Source organism: Paraphaeosphaeria sporulosa (genome assembly GCF_001642045.1).
Source record: "Paraphaeosphaeria sporulosa strain AP3s5-JAC2a unplaced genomic scaffold CC84scaffold_9, whole genome shotgun sequence".
Taxonomy (NCBI): Eukaryota; Fungi; Ascomycota; class Dothideomycetes; order Pleosporales; family Didymosphaeriaceae; genus Paraphaeosphaeria; species Paraphaeosphaeria sporulosa.
In genome coordinates, this window is record NW_017253368.1 from 1,593,236 (window position 1) to 1,610,211 (window position 16,976).

Sequence of the window (16,976 nt, forward strand, 5' to 3'; positions counted from 1 at the left end):
CGCATTCACAAGCCACTCAACGTTCTCACTCGAAAAGTGTGCGGCTGAAGTGCTTCCAGCAGACATTGAATATGCTCGAACCGAACGAACTGCATCGAAAGCATTCAATGCAAGCCACTCTTTATCTCAACATATCATCGCGCACTTGAATAGCAGTTTCTCTTCTATTCTTCACCCGACAATTGCCTTCAACCACTTCCCCTGGGCTAGCTGCGAGCTGATATTTCCCAAAGTGTCCCTCAGCGATCTGCAAATACGTCTAGCTTGGATGGAACCGGGGAAATCACATTCCAAGACAACATGCTCAAAACACAGTTCCAGCATCATATTTTGTGATTTGCAGGACGAAAATAAAGCGTCCTGTCAAAGGGATTGTTTGAGCGCAAGCTATATTAAAACAAAAAAGCTAATGCAGTTTCGCAATTTCAGTCGGATGGATGGGTACATGGGATACGGAATCGATGATAGTTGTGCAATTATCAGTACAAGCTGGACTGCCAGCGCCAAAAGAATATAGGAAAGCACCACCAAGTACTTCCACGCCATCTGATCCTCTCGAAACTTTAATTTATTCCCCTTCTACTCAACCCACGTACTCAACTATCAACCTCAGCCTCCCACCCCCCACAGATATTTTTCCTCACCCACACAATCAACGGCATAAACACCACCTCCCTCCGACTGCCCAAGCTCCTCGCCACCCTCTCCCCCTCATGACACACCAGCGTGACGGTCTCCAACGTCTTGCAGTCAATCAAGCAACATAGATCCATCTGATCAACGACCTCCTTCCTCATGCGCATCCGCAGAACACATACGTCTGTGAACCCGAACTCTGCCTCCTCAACCATACCCCAATTCTCTCTCACGCACACAGTATGCGGGACCCCGATTTTTACGTGGCGCAGGGTGGGACACGCAGCGAGCAGTACCCTGGTGGCATGCGCAAGGTGCGCGCGCCAGGATATAGCGGGGGAGAAGACGAGAGTGTAGATGGTAAGTATCACGAGGGCGCGGATGGGGGTACGAAGGTAGTGCGCGAGGCGTTGCACGGCCAGGACGTTGAGGACGATGATTTCGGTGTCGAGGAAGAGGAGTGGTGTGCATTCTGAACGCGTTTTGCGGTTTGCGTAGCACAGGCTTGGGAGAGGGCCAGGAACTGAGAGGAGGGTGTCAAACGGTTTGGAGTTCACGTGGACCTGGGGTGGGACTGTGAGGGCCATGTAGTGCGCGTAGATGATGTTCTGGGGACAGATTTTGGCGCGCTATGGAAATATAGAGTGTCGAGTTTGCGTGCGCGAATCTTTCGTGGTAGGTCCAGGACGTGGAAGACAAGTCAGTACGTCGAAGGCTCGGGCAGGACTCTTCTCTGTACGCGTTGGATGTTGTACTGAAGACTCAAGGCGCTGACGCGCACCTTACCTTTCTGTCGCTCGAGACGAGGCTAGATAGATGAATTCTTAGAAGACTTTGTCGTCAAATTAGTAATTTGACGTGAGAATTTATTGGCAACCATAGTGTAATGGCAGTAAAACGGATTTTCGGATTGGGTTGAAAGACGTTGCACTCTCGAGTACGTTGTCGAGGGTGTACTCGCGACATCGATGTGTCGAATGTCGTATACAGAACGCTCTAGCTTTACCTTGGAATATATAGAAGTTAGTTTAAAATCCTATGTGAAGTATCAGCACACCCAACAACAGTGTACTACAAGCGGACATTCACATATCTCACGCCTGCTTCACTCCCCATGCCTGCCCCTCTCCCCGTCTCTCAAACTCCAGTATCTCTTCCGTGAATTGGAACAGCTCCTTCCCACCAACCAACTCGGTAATCCAAAGACTCGCGTCAATCCCCGAGCTAACCCCTCCGGCATTCACAATCCGTACGCCAGCCTCCGTCTCCCCGCCATCCACCCACCTCTTCTTCACAATGTTAATCCCAGAATCGCCACCTGAAGCCTTATCCGCATACTCTTTCAGCATATCGTAGCAGATATGATGCGTCGTCGCCGTCCGTCCCGCCAGCACACCGGCCGCACCCAAGATAACAGCCCCCGAGCACACAGACTGCAGAATCCGATACCCTGCCTCCTTTCTCGGCGGCAACTTTGCGAATCTCTGCAGAAGCGCCAGCGTCTTCTGTCCATGCTCGCTAGCAACAAACTCCGTAATGATATCCGGGTGCGCGCCAGGGACAACGAGGATATCGTAGTTTTCGAGCTGCTGTTCGACTTCCGCGAACGAGGCGCCAGGGACATAGACGAGCACGCTATTCTCGCCACCGACGGGGTTTGTGTGAGCAAAAGTCTTGACGGAGAAGACTTGCGGCGTGCCGGGGGGTGGGCGCGTGGAGTAGACTTCTACGGGGCCACTAAAGTCCATGATGTCGGCGCCAGCGTAAATGAAGACGCCGACGTTGAGTGTGGGCGCCATTGTGGGTGAAGACTGGGTTTGGGATCACGAGGTATTGGGTTTACTTATGGTAGCTGTTTGTTTCGTCCTCGCTTGCCAGGTACACTGGATCCGCACTTATATGACTGCAGGAAGTCGGCTCGGATAGTAGCGGGGTCGCCGGTCCGGAGTGAGCTAGTCATAAGCGGGGCCTGTCGAACTTGGTGTCAGCTATCATCTCACATTTCGCTCTCGAGGATGTTAAGACTAGTGATTTGCTATGTAGTTGCTGTTCTGTACCGCAGATGGTTCTAATCATGCAGTGTGAATTTCAATCCTACGTCCTCGTCCTGGCTACTGTCGAGCTAAGGTTGCTAGTACCACGGATAGTGTATGTACGTGTCTCAAAGTAAGAAGTGTTTTAATGCACACATGAATGACCTGATTGCATGCGTCTATGCTCTTCCAGAATTCCATACCCTTCATAACTATAGTCTATATGAGTTACGCAGTATCCCAGACGCACAGCTCTTGTACCACCTACTCATCCCTAAACCCATGTAGGCCAACTAAAACTCGGACAGAATACAACAAGAAGGTGGACACATCGTCTATAGCTCTTCCGTGTAGTCTACAGACTACGGCCCATAGCTCTCTATTGCCCTTTGTTCTTTATCAAGCTTTGCAATAGCTAGCCATCCAATGCCCCTCAATGCACCAATTTTCCAATCTTCAAACACCATCCTAGCAAGATTTCGATGTTGCAAAGTCGGCGCATACATGGCGACAAGAAACAGCGGGTTATGTAGCCGAAGATAAGCAAAGCCCGTGTCGCGGAGCCTCAAGTACCAAGAAACTGAAAGGATGAGCGCGAAGTGGTCAGTCATAGAAGGTGGCGGAAATGAAGGGTCGAAATCCTTCAAAGGCGGGGATGAGCTCGGTGGTGTATCAGGTGAGTGCCAGGTTGGGCTAGAATTACTAGATGTCGAGGAGCTAGACGATATCGACTTTGACCTTTGGGGCGGCATGAAGGGGAGGGATGCCGTTGAATGCCCAACGGGTGCATCATAAGTAGGCGCCAGCAGGCCAAGGAGAATGTGGCAGGCGCTGAAGTACGCGTATGTCAGTGCCGTGAAAGGATCCCGGAAGTCAGTATGGCCTGTACCAGGACTGGTCCAGCATAGTCGTTGTCCTTTACTCTGTTGTCTATACCCGTTCCATAACTGGTTGACCTCTTCTCTCGCGTTTGTATATTTTTCTCTCTCGCGCTCGAGACCCACAGATGACGTAGCCTCGCGTGAAATCGATTGAAGTTCCATCAGTTTTGCCAAGGGTGTGATGATCTGCATGTTGAGTGGCAGCCTTTCCTGCGTCCAGCCACAGGCTTCTAAAAGCACGCGTTTCATGACCGGATCGTCGCGTATCCGAGAATTGGACGTGGTAAGGTACACGAAACACAGCTGTATCCTGACGTGGAAGAAGGCGTTGATAAGCATGGGTCCAGGTTCGCCTCCACCAGGTCCCTTCCCTTTCTTATCCACCTGCGCTTTCGAAGCCTGCTCGAGTGCATTATCAATCATCTTTGCACAAGCTACGTTGTGCAACGCGAATCCCTCCCCAGAACTCGCCACTACTGACTCGAACAAGGTCAACATCAAACTTGTCATGATCATGTATAGGTCTCCAGCTTTGTCTCCCTTCTCTTGCAGTACTCTTCCTTGAGTGCGCAAGCTACCACCATATAGCCCGTACGCATGATGCAGCAGAGCATCGTTCCTCAATTCCAAGCTACTGAAGGCTGCAGTTGTGGCTCGTAGGGCTAAACTCAGCGCTTCGTTTCTGTGGGTAGCCAACGAGCCTTGTGATGCAGATGGAGGAGGCGCAGCAGCCATCCTCGGCAGCGCATGCAACCAGCTCGGTGTCCGCCGAACTGCACCAGGCATATGTCTTCCTTCAGCACACATGAACGCGGTCAAGTTTTGGAAGAACGCTTCGCCCAAAACGTATCTCGGGCTGACGTCCACTTGCAGAACGAATGCCATCTCATCGGGAAGGGAGCCCACGCCGACCGCTATGCCTCTGCCGTCTTCAAACCGTCGAGCGACTTCTAGAGAGGTGACTTGAGGTGAGGGTTTCTTAGCGCGAGGCTTCTTTCCAGATGGATAGGAAGACGTGTCCACGAAGAGAAGGGGTGCATCGGTGGGGCCGGGGCATTGTCTTTTGAATCGTGTGCACATGAGGCAGTGGGGCATCGTAGCGTCGCATTTTATACGCTTCTGGCGGCATGTCGCACATGCTCGAGTTCTGCGTGGCATGCTGAGAGTCGAGGGTATGTGGCTGAACCAATATATATTTGCGGCACTAAAATCCGTGCTTGTTGTGGGCGGCTCTTGATACTTGGATGTTGGCAAACATAGGCTAGAACATTCCTCGATTGCGTGAATTGGCGGAACTGTAAGTCCTGAGTGCAGTGGCTATCAGTCTAAAAACCACTGAGTCCGTGCTTCAGACTGTAGGTCGGGCTGTGCGCTGAGACGTGATGTCGCAGTCCAGATTCTTCCGCGCAGTGAGGCTCAACCGCTGTCACGGAAGGATTCAGGATAGGAGAACCTGTAAGGCTGAGACTCGGACTCTTGTGATGTCGCGAAACGCCGACCGAACGATCATGCATGCGACGAACGAACGATTTTCAGGCAATCCTTGCTCTTGTGGTGCTTTGCTCTTCCTCCAGTTTCGTCGATTTCTCTCAATACCCCACCTCGTTTTCAGATTCCGCTGAGCCCGGGACTGACTGAGATATCTCTTTTGCACGGGCAGAGTCTCTCTAATATTCAGGAAGGTAAAAGTCGTGAGTGATTTCAAGAAAGACAGACGGTATGGAATCACGTTCACGCGTGGTCCAGTACAGATCTCGAGGCGCAGGCATGGGCTGGGACGATGGGATGGGTCGACCCGGCCCACCGGCTCAACGGTCGTACTTAAAACCACGCGCCGAGCGATGTGCAAACAGAGGCCAAAGGAATGCGGGAGCAGGGGTCGCTCGACCGTGTATGACTCGCTGGCTCAACGGCCGGCTGCGGCCTTGACGCGTATTCCAACCTTCTGTTGGTGCAGAGAAGCGAGAAGCAAGCATCTCATACATCAACAAATCTTTAGCGAGCCCGAAAGCCGCCGTCGGAGTTCAGGGCAGTGTGCGCAATGTGTTGACCATATGGGTCGCGGAGGGAGAGCTATGGGGGCCATACGCTTGTGGCAGAGGTGCGGCGGCGCGTGCGTGCATGGCTGTAAACGCGCAAGCGTCAACGTCCGGCTCATCCCACTCGCTTCCCCTGGCGCTATATTATTCACGTTCACTGTGGGGCATAGACAACTCGTAGTTGCACAATGAGGCAAAGGCAGAGCGGCGAAAGAATAAAAGTACTGGTCACGCTGCGGTGCAAAGGCCTCGTACAGCCTGTATACATGTCGATCATGTTGGGCTCAAACTCAAGGGGCTGCCTCAATTATCCCCGCACGGAAACAGATCCTCCCATCCTGATCGACGAATCGCAAGGGGTTGGGCACAAGCCTCTTGCCGACGACCGAGAGTCGGGCCGTGTACGATGTGCTTTTTCCTCTCTGCACTGCAGGCGCGACTGGTCAACTGCATACACGGAAGTTTAGCCCGGGTCATTCATGCTACTTGGGCGCAGTCTGCCTTGTTCCAAGGCTGCTGCTCGCTACTTGAAACAAACGCCATGTTATCATGTGTACCACAATGACAAGACCTGCCAGGTTAGGCGAGAGTAGCCGCGATACAGTGGGCAAAAACAAACTATGTCTGGGCTGCATGCTTCCGATCCCGACCTAATACGTATACGCAGTTAATCAGTGCTCGAAAGTGGAAGCTAAGCTGCATCCTGGGCGCACCTCTACAGCATCAGATTGAAGGTTTCAGTACACTATGTTGCCCCAAGCTAAGCCATGCGTATATTGTTGACTGCACTCACTTTTCTTCACGACGTATGGAGGAGTCGAGTTCAGCAGCTACATGCTCATAAGTAAACACCCTCCTCGCCGATCATTCTAGAAGTCCTTTGCCTTGCCACCAAGTCGAGGTGCCATACAACGTAGCAGTGGAAAAAGAAAAGGAACAACATAAAGCGTAGCCACAAGCCTCACAGCGTACATCTCTCCACTCGCACGACTTCCGGAGTCGTCCGAGCAACAGAAGAACCAATCCCATTCGCCACCACGCCTCCTTCTGCCAGGATCGATACCACCTTGCATGACCCAGGACGACAGAAGAAGCAATCTTGAAGCCTCGTCCACGCTAACATTGGTAAATACATAGCTTCACCCATGCTTTCGCCACAACGCCATCCTCTACCAAGGCGGCCATCAGCGCGCACGACCAACAAACAGGGTCCGCGGACAACGACGCATGAACAAATAGAATACAGCGCTGGAAGTCCGCGGACAACTGGCCGCGCGGCGGAAAGAACAACGTCTCGTGTGGCTGCTTCCCTCACGGCAGTGGCGGCCTTATCGTTCACCCTCTGCGCCTGAATCAGTTCGCAGGGCGATTAACATCCAACACACCACTGTCACAACAGGACCGAGGAAGCTTCGGAACCGATGATACTGAAAGCATTGGGCCTGTCCACGCACGACAAGCAGGCTCTGACAACGACGATTGAAGGCAGCATCCCACCCCTCCACCCTTGTACGTTCCTTGTCGCAACCTCTTCAATTTATATGACGAATAGCGTGCAGGGTTGATGTCACAGCAACAAGCAGGCTACGAGACTGACGCTTACGAGCAACATCCCGTGTTTCTACTTTCCCTCGCCATGCAATATGCTTGCTCTACCATACGACGATCAACGACCAGAATCAATGTCACAGCAAGAAGCAGCCCTGGGAACGACGCAACAACTCCATTCAACCATTGGTATACCACGCCTAACCCCGTGTCATACACATAGTAGCGCCAATGCCACGAACATAGCCACAGGTAAAGTAACATTAACCTACAGGAGAGAGAATCGCGTCTCTCTTTGCACCCCTGGCCATTCTACTCACGAGTTCACCCTATGCAGAGATCCCTTACGCCCCCGGCCTCTGACTCGTCTCCACAAAATCCAACGCCCCCTCTCGATCAAACACGTCAATCTTGCTACTCGCGTTTACAAAGCTGACTGCATAGCACTTGTCCGCGACGAGCACCATTTCAGGCCTGAACGTCGTGCATATGAACTGGCCGCCGCCCTCACCACTCTCTCCGCCCTTACCCGACAGCTTTCGCAGCATCTCCGCGACCGCAGTGCGGTACTGCGCGTCGAGGTTCGCGTCGATCTCGTCGAAAAGGTAGAAGGGCGCGGGGTCACACTGCTGGATCGCGAAGACGAGTGCGAGCGCACACAGCGCCTTTTGGCCACCCGAGAGCTGCTGGATCCGCTGCTGCTCGTCGTGCTTGGAGTTGAAGGACACGGCGATGCCGACGCCCGTGTAGTTCTCCACCGAGGCCCCCTTAGCCCGGCGGTCATCTTCGTCGTCCTCGTCCTCGCCGCGGCGCGCTTCGCGGTCAGAGCGCCGTTGGATGATGAGCCGACCTTTGCCTGCAGGCACAAGCTGCACGAAGACTTCGGAGAAGTACTTTGAGACTTGCTTGAATGTGCGGGCGATGGCTTCGTCTTTACGCTGGTCGAGCACTTCGATGAGATTCTCGATGGACTCGCGCGAGGTGTTGAGCTCGCCGCGGCGATGAATGAGTTGTTCGCGGCGTTTGGTGAAGTCTTCGTATTGCTGGAAGGCTTTCTTGTTGACGTTTTTGAACTTTCGCAGGGCCTTATTGACCTTTTCGAGTTCGCTAGCGAGCTGTATCATGTTAGCTTGGCAACTCAGTGGGCCTGTACTGGAACTTACTTTGTCTTCAGACCACTTAGTATAACGGCGGTAGATATCTTCTGGAAGCGTGCCAAGATCCCGAAGGTCTCGCTGTACCTCGTCTAGTTGCTTTTTGAGCTCGGCGCGCTTCTGCATGTTCTTATCTAGGTTGCCTTGGTGGTTTTCTATAGCTTTCGCGATCTTGCGATTCACTTGCTCTTTCTCGGCCCTGGAGGTTTCCAACTCTGTAAGCTGCGTGTTGGCTTCGTCGCGTGAACTCTCACGCTCTCGTATCTGCCGATCCAGATCTGCAATCGTCTTGTCGATAGCCTTGAGCTGTCGCTGAACGTCCTTCAACCGTGTCGACTGGTTTCCGCCATCGCCTGACCCACCCTGTTGAGCCAACAGTTGGTCGAGCTTTGGTCGCAGGAGCTCGCGAAGCTCAATCTCAATCTCCGCCTTGCGAGTCTCCAAATCGACTCGTTGTGAAGTGATTTCGGAGAGTTGTTTGTTCACTTCTCTGATGGTGCTACCAAGAGACTGCAGCTGTTGTTCCTCATCCTTGTTCAACGCCTTCTTGAAGTCTGATGCGAGCTCCGCCTCCAACTCACTTTGCTGACTGGCTAGGGTGTTGATGTGCTGTCTAATCGACACGGCGTCTCGCTGGAAACGGTCAATTCGATCTTGCTTCTGCTGTAGCTCGGCTTGCTTTCTACGCAATTGCTCTCTCATCGGAACATAACTCTGCTCGGCGTGGTTTTTCTGATACTCAGCCTTGCGAACCTCGCTTGCGGCAGCGGTGACCTGTTGTCGAAGCCTATCCAACTCCTCGTTAGTCTCACGCTCGCGGGTCCTTAATTCTTCAAGTTGCGCTCTGAGGTCGGCAACTTTGTTGTATGCGTCTATCTTCGATTTGCTAGGATCGAAGTATCCACCATGGTATCCGCCCTTTCTATGTGCTCGGTCGCCATCTGGGGTGAGTGCCAAAACTCCTTCATGAGTCCTTACAAGGCTCTGACAGATGCTAAGTTCTGGACAAACGACAACTCTGCCGAAGACGTGTCTGATGGCTTTTTCGAACTGCTGGTCGTATCGAAGTTTTGGTAGCAATGGCTGCGCGTCGGCGGTGTGAGGAATCTGTGTATGACGTGGGCTAACGCGGTTCAGCGCCATGAAGGTAAGTCGACCGCCCTTCTCTTTGTTGAGCAGAGAGATGACCTTGGCTGCAGTCTCGTCGGTGTCGCATACTACGTGGAACAAGGATGCCTGCGCGGCGATTTCGGTAGCGATTTTATAGGGTGCGGGGACTTGAATCAGATCTGCAACTGTGCCGTAAATTCCGGTGAGGTTGTGCCTTTCCTTCAAACGTTCCAAAGTCTCCAAACCACGGCTGGTGGCGTGGTCCAACAAGTGGTTCAGGCTGTTCTGCGCCATTCGCAACTGCGTGTCCGCGTTCTTGACCTGCGACTGCAGTCTGTATTGTTCACGGCTCAGAGTTGATTGTCGGTCGGTTAGCGCTTGCTGAGCGTCCATGGCTTTCTGGACGGCTTCTCCAAGACCGACAGTGTTGTCGCCCTCGTTAGAAAGACTACCTTCCAGATCGGAGATTTCCCCTCCGAGCGTCTCAATGACCCCCCGCAGCTCATTTATGTCGTCGTCGGTTTGCATCTGCACAGACTTCCTAGTGGCCAATTGCATCGTGATGCCGTCGATTTCGGTTCGGAGCGCATCGTCGCGCTGTCTCTTACTGGTGTATGAAGCACCACGGCCCTGCTTGTCGTAGAGGCGCTTCTGCTGTGCCTTTGCCTCGGCGAGCTGGGAATTCACAGCATCTTCTTCGTCCTTCTTTGCATTGTATGTGGGCAGGAGCTGTGCTAATTCGGCCTCGCGAGCAGCTATGTCGTGCCGCACCAGGGCGAGGTCCTTGTCGCGTTGTTTCTGAGACTGCTTCGCAGCTGACTGGCCGTCGGTGAGGTCGTTGAGCTCGAGCTCGATGGCCGCCTTTTGCCGGGAAGCCTTCCGCCGGTCGTCCTCTAGGCGTGCGCGCTCGGCTGTCAACAGGTCAATCTCGCTCTTGAGCTCGGCAATCTGGTCAGCGATGTGGCCCATGTCCTGCTCGTTTTGCACAAACACAGCCTTTTGGTTATCCACATCTGCAGCGCCGTTGTGTCTCCGCGCCTCTATCCGGTTCAGGTCCGACTCTATGCGCTCCTCGATGCGTGAGTTCAGGGTATGCAGGATGGCGCGGCGCTCGCGGTCGTTCTTGTTGTAAGCCTCGAGCTCCGACTTCTCGCCCTCGAGCTCGTCCAGGCGGGTGTTGATGTCGGCGACGAGGGTGTCGATGCGCTCGCACGATTTATCCGTGTCGTTCATCAGCTTCAGACTGTCGGCACGGCGCTTCTCGTAGACGCTGGAGCCCGAGATCTCCTTGAGCATGTTCAGGCGCTCCTCGTCCTTCATGTTGGTGAGAGTAGCAACGCGGCCCTGGGGCACAATGTAGAAGGGGTTAGAGCGCGACAGGCCGGCGGCCTCGAGCATCTCGTTGACCTCGCGGCGGGTGGCGTTCTTGCGGTCCATGGAGAATTCGTCCTTCTTCAGGCCGATGGTGCGGCGGAGGGTGAACTCGTCCTTGTTGTTGTGGAAGCGCCCGTCGCTGTTGTCGAAGACAACCTCGACGTAGGCCGACTGCACAGGGGCGCCCGATCCTTCCTGCGTCGGTCAGTATCCAGCAGCAAGCGGGTGAGCAGGGTGTCGCACGTGCAGCAGGGCCTGGCGCTCCTCCTTGCTCATGTTCTCGTACTCGTCGCCCAGCACGAAGCGCACCGCCGAGAAAAAGTTGGTCTTGCCGGCGCCATTGCGGCCGACAATGACGTTGCTCTTGGGCGAGAAGGACTCGGTCTTGACCTGGTTCTTGTACGTCTTGAAGCCCTGGATGGTGATGTGCTTGATGTGGCCCATGGTGGCGGCTGCGCGGGCGGGCGCGATGCGTCAACTCGACGGGAGTTTCTGTGGGCGCAGGGGGCGGTCAGGACATGGCCGTGGAGGCGTCGTCAACGTGAATGCGCCAGCAAGCACGACGCGACGACGCGACACTGGCCGACCCGCGATTTGCCAAGCCCCGCACGGAGAAACCGCCCGCCGCGATCCTGCGCGCGTCATCTTGCACTGAGCGCGTCGAGTGAGCGCGCACCGTGTAGCCTCGAGGTGGGCAAGCCTGCGCCAGCGAGGCTCAAGCTTTTGACCTTCCAACGTGTGGCACAATCCGAGCTAGAGCGACCTTGCGTGTCAAGACGTCTTCGACACGGCGACAACGCCCTCGCCACTCACAGGCATCATGTTCATCACTCCCTAGGGCATTTGTGTAGATTCCGTTGGCCATGCTCCTTTGCATCCTTCTATGTTCTTAGCTGCCAGCTGAGCGTCTGCGTGTCGCGACCAAGTTTCGGTCGCTCTCATAGATGGACAGCTTGAGTTTGCTCAGTGCACACTCAGGCACTCGCGCTCTGCCCCTTCACCATTGTCTTCTCTTAGCGGCATGCAACCAATCACCATTCCTACGCACCATCTGTTATCTCACATATTGTCTACCTTTCCTAGGTACATGAGCGTGGAGTGTGACTGCTTCGTCACAAACATCACCATCCCGCCGACCAGGACGCGCGATATCGAGCGAGCCAGCGCCGGCCATTCACATCCTGCATGTTACACATACTGCGTGCTGCGAGGTCACAAGCAATGTCTAGTCCCAGCTGTTTGGGCCCGCCCTTCTCTAGCATCCCAACAATATACACAGCTGAAGCTCTCGCACACGCGGCAGTCATAAGCCCAGTAGACCGCCTGCGCACTTCAATCGCCTCATACAGCTTCTGGATCGCAGACAACGCCAACTTCATCAACCTGGTTGCACAGACGACGCGACACTCCCCGCTTTCACGCCAAGTCATTCCACCAACCACCGCCGCCATGTTCTGCAGCGCCATCAGCGGCTTCTTCGACCGTCTTGACACCTACTGGACCGGCAAGCGCACGCACAAAGCCGCCAGTCGTCAAGAAGCGCACGATCGCGAAGCCCGTGAGCAGCAATGGACTGAGGGCCACAGACAAGGCCCTCCATCAGGTTCGTCCTTTGGCCCTGCAGTCGATGTCGTGACAATTTCCCGTCTACAGTTACAACCCCAGAGTGCAAAGGGCGGGGCATCTCGCGACTGCAGAACTTCCATGAACTGCACTAACACCGGACAGCGGTGCAACATCCGGGCGCATCTAAAGACTACAGTGACGACATGGAGAACCAAGCACGGCCATTGCGAGCGGAACCACAGGCGACGCGCAAGAAGACCGTCAGGCGGCAAATACTGCAGCCAGGGCAGAGGAGCTTGGAAACTTTGGAGATAGGTCGCATTGGGACCGCAGAGAAGTTCTACCGTCAGTAGGCGTACATTCGAACGGGAATTTTTGGGCGGGTGGGGGCGAAGCCTGGGTCGCTTCAGCACTGTACCGTAATCCAAATAATGGCATTTCCACGCTCCCTACAAGTACCCGCACATCGCTCTCATGCCGTTTCATCTTACATCCGACGTCTACATAGTCTACTACACATCCATAGCTTCGACAGTGTCTTGGGAGTCGAGTTGTACTAGGACACCTCATTTACTTTCAGTACCGACAGCGTAGCCCGCCTCAGGTCATACCAGCACACACTACCACAAGGTTGCAGCTTGGCACCATATTTCAATTTCAGTGATCCCAGGATACACTTTCCACTAAGAAAACTGGTATCGTATAGCAACGCAAAACCCTCCAGGCCGCACTATGCCATGAACTCTATCCCACAACATTGTACCAGGATACCTTCTCCTTGGTCGAAGCCACCAACGTATCACACCCCAAGTCCACCCAGACCGCACCAGTATAAACCGAACTCACCACCACAAAGCCCCTCGAGATGACCCAGGATATCACGAGCCGTCCCTACCACTGCCACTGCCTCCGGCACTTCATCTTCCGCTACATACTCGCACCTGAGGAGCTAAACCCCCTCCTCTACAAACCTCAGCCCAAGCCCACGTCCACGAGGCGCGTACGCTTCACCGAGTCCAGCCGCAGATGGTACGTCAATTTCGAAAGCAAGAACGAGACGGTGCCGGGCCGGAAGTGAAGAGGCTGAGGAAGAGCGTGGTGAGGGAGTGGGCGGAGTGGGATGCCGAAGAGGATATGTACCACGAGGTGGGTGGAGAGGGGGTGAGACTACGTTTTGGGCGATGTGATTGAAGGGGAGAGGGGAAAGATGCAGATAGAGGCGGAGGCTGAGGATGCTGTGCTGACAGAGGACCTACTTTTCGATTTCGCTGACGTGCCGCATTTCCAACATCTACGCAACACTCTGACGACGAGTAGGGTCACATTAGACTCAGTCCGGGTTACACCGGTCCAGTTGTGACTTCCACATCCTTGTACATGTCCACTTCGACTGTCGATCATACTCCTTGAGATTCCAGAAATAACCCGCCAGGCACGGCACTCGATTTGCATGGACAAAAGCATCAAAATTTCAGACTTGCAGACATTAGGTGATGAGAGTCACAGACAATCCGGATGCGGTGGCATGCCTTAGTCCACTGAAAATAGGCGTTATAGCTTTATAGCACACACACAAGCTCGATGCAAAAAGCTTCGATTCGTATAATAAATCCACAGCGAAGAGAACAACCAGCTCACAGTGCCAAAGCCCCAGTCCCATCGCTCTCCGGTCTTCATATCTCATAATCATGCTCAATCGCCAAATCTCTCGCCAGCGCTCCAGGCATCATCCCGGAGCTCCAAGACAATGCCCACACTTCCAACCTTTTCATCTAGCACCCATCTAAGCGTACTGGTTGATGAAGGAGAGCTGAGTGGCAACGCGAGTGTAGACACCTGCGTAGCCGCGGAGCGCGCAGCCGTTGCCAAAGGATACGACACCGATGAGGGTCTTGGTGCCGGTGGTGATGAGAGGACCTCCAGAGTCACCCTGGCACGAGTCCTTTCCACCGGCGGCCTCGGCGGCGCAGACCATGTTGGAGGTGATGGACGAGGTGCCGTACTGCGACTGGCAGGTGGAGCGGGCGACGATCGGGACAGTGACGTAGCGGAGGGCCGCAGGGCTAGAGCCGCCTTGGGTGGTGGCTCCCCTGTGCGGTACGTTAGTTTTGTCTTGAGGACTGGGGAAAATGGGTGTCGTACCATCCAGCAACGGTGGAGGAAGAGCCCGCAGCCGGGTCGGAGCCAGCGGACGGCAGGCTGATGTAGCTGATGGTCGAGCTCGTGGGGATCGAGGTGGAGAGCTTGAAGATGGCAATGTCGTTGTTGTTGCCCGAGTAGGCCGGGTTGACAATGACTTGGGAAACCCTGGAAGTGACGCCTCCGGAAGCCCAGGTCTGTGTTCATGTTAGCATCGAGTTCTGCAAGTTTTGCGCTCGCGTTGAAGACTTACGAGGGTACCGGCACGGATGGTGTACGACGAGGCTGAGCGAGTAGCACAGTGGGCAGCAGTGATGACAGTGTTGGCGTTCAAGAGCGAACCTCCGCAGTAGTGGGAGCCGCTGACTTGAATGCTGACAATGTACGGGAACTGTCCGGCGGTAGCAGCAGAGCCACCGACGATTTGCACGGAGAAGTCATCCTGAGGCTGAGCCGCGGGAGCAGCAGCGACGAGCGCAGGGAGCGCAAAGAAGAGGTTCTTGAGCTGCATGTTGAAGGTCTGTTCCGGAGGGTCTGGAGAAACGATGGGACTGGTCCTGAAGCGAATGGAGCGACTGGATGAAGAACAAGCTGGAGAGGAACTCGGTGCAATTTATATCATTATGGACTTCAGCCTGGTCGTATAGACTGACACAATGGCTGGTGTTGCCCATGACACTCTCACACCGGCCGAGCCCGTACCAAGCGGTGGAGGTGAAGGTCCTGCCAAACATGTTCTACGCAGCTTGTCGATTATGGGGTCGATCCAGGGGCGGTTAAGCCAGTATGGAGCTGTCATTGGACATAGCGGGTACCTGAATACCTAGGTGATCACACGTCGCCGGCAGTGAAGCCGAAGTGGAAGGTGAGGTCCGCTTATCATCATGTCGCCAGTCAGAGTGCCGAAAGCATGCATGAATCGGCGTATAAACCGAGATTCTATGCCAGTCACTGAGACAACCGAGCGGGAGATAGCCCACGATGCTGCTGCCGGTGGCAGATAATAGGAGGGATCTGCGGACACGAGCTGGGATGGTGTATACACTGCAGTGCTTGGGCGATCGCTGCGACAGAAACTAGGCCGGCATAGGTAGTTCGGCGGATGGCCAAGTGAGCCTATTCTTGGCCTGGGTTATCAGATGTGCTTATTCCGCTGCCCAGCGTGGAGTCCTGAAATCTTTGGGCGCGATGTAGACTTATGCGACGTTTTGCGTAACCGTATCACGATATCGGGCGACGCGAGACACGAGCGAATGGCCGCCTTGTGTACAGCTGGCGCATGGTTACAATCTCGCTTGCCGTCGTGGAAGCTTTGAGTGGCAAGGCTTGGCTCCAATGAAGTTGCCATGCGGCCGCAATGTTGAAACCGGAGGAAACAATGCCCAGGCGCCAAGCCCTTACGTAGTCGCGGAGCGGTATATCTGGGGTGGGGTTCTTGAGTGGACGCAAGTCGAGCGACGGCGGACGCGTCCGGAAGGTGGCGGGGGTGAGGACGCGTCGGGAAGGTGAGAGGGTTTCTACTATAGCGAGCCACGGCGCTAGCACGCTATAGGGACGTGTCTGGGCCTAGTGGCGAGGCCCAACCCTCTAACTCTACCGCCGTCGCATGAACCAACTGGCACCTGCATTTGCGTTGCCTACTACTGAGCTCTGCACTATTCGCAAAGTCCATTCCCAGAATCCTTCCTCTTCGACACTCTACGCGCTGACCCATGCTCGCTCTGCCTAGAAGCGGCCCTATTCTGTTCGGGTGCTTGCTCTTCGTGGCCATCATCACATATTCCTTGCCGCTTTCATCGCCCATCTTTATCCGCCGACAGCTGGAGATGGAGAGCCTCAGTCAGCCCTTCACCATCAAGATCAACGGCAAGCCCGTGGCTCCGGTCGATCCCAAAGCCGACAACGTTGTCCAGGCGCAACTCGGCTCTGAGGCGGCAACCTTCGAACTAAAGAATGGCCGGTTAGTGTCTGGTGACTGGATCTTAGGCCGGAATCTCACCGAAGATCGGAGCATGGCGCCGAAAAAGGTCTCTTGGTTCAAGGATGGTACAGAGCCCGCAACCAGACTGCATCCCGTGACCGCCTTTGAAGAGGGCGGTGAGCACAAGCTCAAGTTTGGAGGCGGCTCATTGATCGCGGAAGATGGTGGTGTCTTTGTAGATCTATTCGGAGGTGGGTATCCTGTGCTTCTGCTGTTCTATACTAATACAATCAAGGAGAGGAAGCTGTCGCCGCTCTACAACTACAGTTCAAGGAGTAAAAAAGCGATCAAGCCTCGTCTCCAGATTAATGATCAATAGTTTGGCATGGACAGCAGCTGAGAATACAAATGAGATGACCCCGCCGCAGCTGAATCTCAAAAAAAAAAAAAAAAAAAAAACATGAGGAATGTGACCTGCTATATATAATTGAACCTACGTTGCCCCGACCCTGTCTCGACCTCACGATGCAAACGCCTATATCAAATGTATGCAATGCATGTCTCTTCATTGTGTT

General features: G+C 54.4%; 6 protein-coding genes across 6 annotated transcripts; 2 read left to right on the forward strand and 4 right to left on the reverse strand.

Moving 5' to 3' along the window:
- Nucleotides 1–556: 556 nt before the first annotated feature.
- CC84DRAFT_1022849 (uncharacterized protein) lies at nt 557–1,503 on the reverse strand. Its single transcript, XM_018173391.1, has 2 exons — nt 1,423–1,503; nt 557–1,369 (listed from the first exon to the last, which is right to left on the reverse strand). Exon 2 carries the CDS (start codon nt 1,221–1,223, stop codon nt 597–599), a length of 627 nt encoding a protein of 208 aa, XP_018032840.1. The 5' UTR covers nt 1,224–1,369; nt 1,423–1,503; the 3' UTR covers nt 557–596.
- Nucleotides 1,462–2,505, reverse strand: CC84DRAFT_1022859 (class I glutamine amidotransferase-like protein). Its single transcript, XM_018173393.1, has one exon. It carries the CDS (start codon nt 2,433–2,435, stop codon nt 1,731–1,733), a length of 705 nt encoding a protein of 234 aa, XP_018032841.1. The 5' UTR covers nt 2,436–2,505; the 3' UTR covers nt 1,462–1,730.
- Nucleotides 2,506–3,031: 526 nt separating this feature from the next.
- CC84DRAFT_1220792 (uncharacterized protein) lies at nt 3,032–4,645 on the reverse strand (the record flags this gene model as incomplete). Its single annotated transcript, XM_018183201.1, has 1 exon — nt 3,032–4,645. The coding sequence occupies one exon, from the start codon at nt 4,643–4,645 to the stop codon at nt 3,032–3,034; it is 1,614 nt and encodes a 537-aa protein (XP_018032842.1).
- A 7,351-nt stretch (nt 4,646–11,996) lies between these two features.
- Nucleotides 11,997–12,694, forward strand: CC84DRAFT_1262393 (uncharacterized protein; the record flags this gene model as incomplete). The annotated part of the gene is made up of 2 exons (XM_018185150.1): nt 11,997–12,378; nt 12,504–12,694. 2 exons carry the CDS (start codon nt 11,997–11,999, stop codon nt 12,692–12,694), a joined length of 573 nt encoding a protein of 190 aa, XP_018032843.1.
- A 1,381-nt stretch (nt 12,695–14,075) lies between these two features.
- On the reverse strand, nt 14,076–15,346 carry CC84DRAFT_1022943 (trypsin-domain-containing protein). Its single transcript, XM_018173394.1, has 3 exons — nt 14,734–15,346; nt 14,484–14,677; nt 14,076–14,431 (listed from the first exon to the last, which is right to left on the reverse strand). The coding sequence occupies exons 1-3, from the start codon at nt 14,989–14,991 to the stop codon at nt 14,125–14,127; spliced, it is 759 nt and encodes a 252-aa protein (XP_018032844.1). The 5' UTR covers nt 14,992–15,346; the 3' UTR covers nt 14,076–14,124.
- Nucleotides 15,347–16,072: 726 nt separating this feature from the next.
- On the forward strand, nt 16,073–16,840 carry CC84DRAFT_1167526 (uncharacterized protein). Its single transcript, XM_018179193.1, has 2 exons — nt 16,073–16,652; nt 16,697–16,840. Exons 1-2 carry the CDS (start codon nt 16,193–16,195, stop codon nt 16,738–16,740), a joined length of 504 nt encoding a protein of 167 aa, XP_018032845.1. The 5' UTR covers nt 16,073–16,192; the 3' UTR covers nt 16,741–16,840.
- The last annotated feature ends 136 nt before the right edge of the window (nt 16,841–16,976 follow it).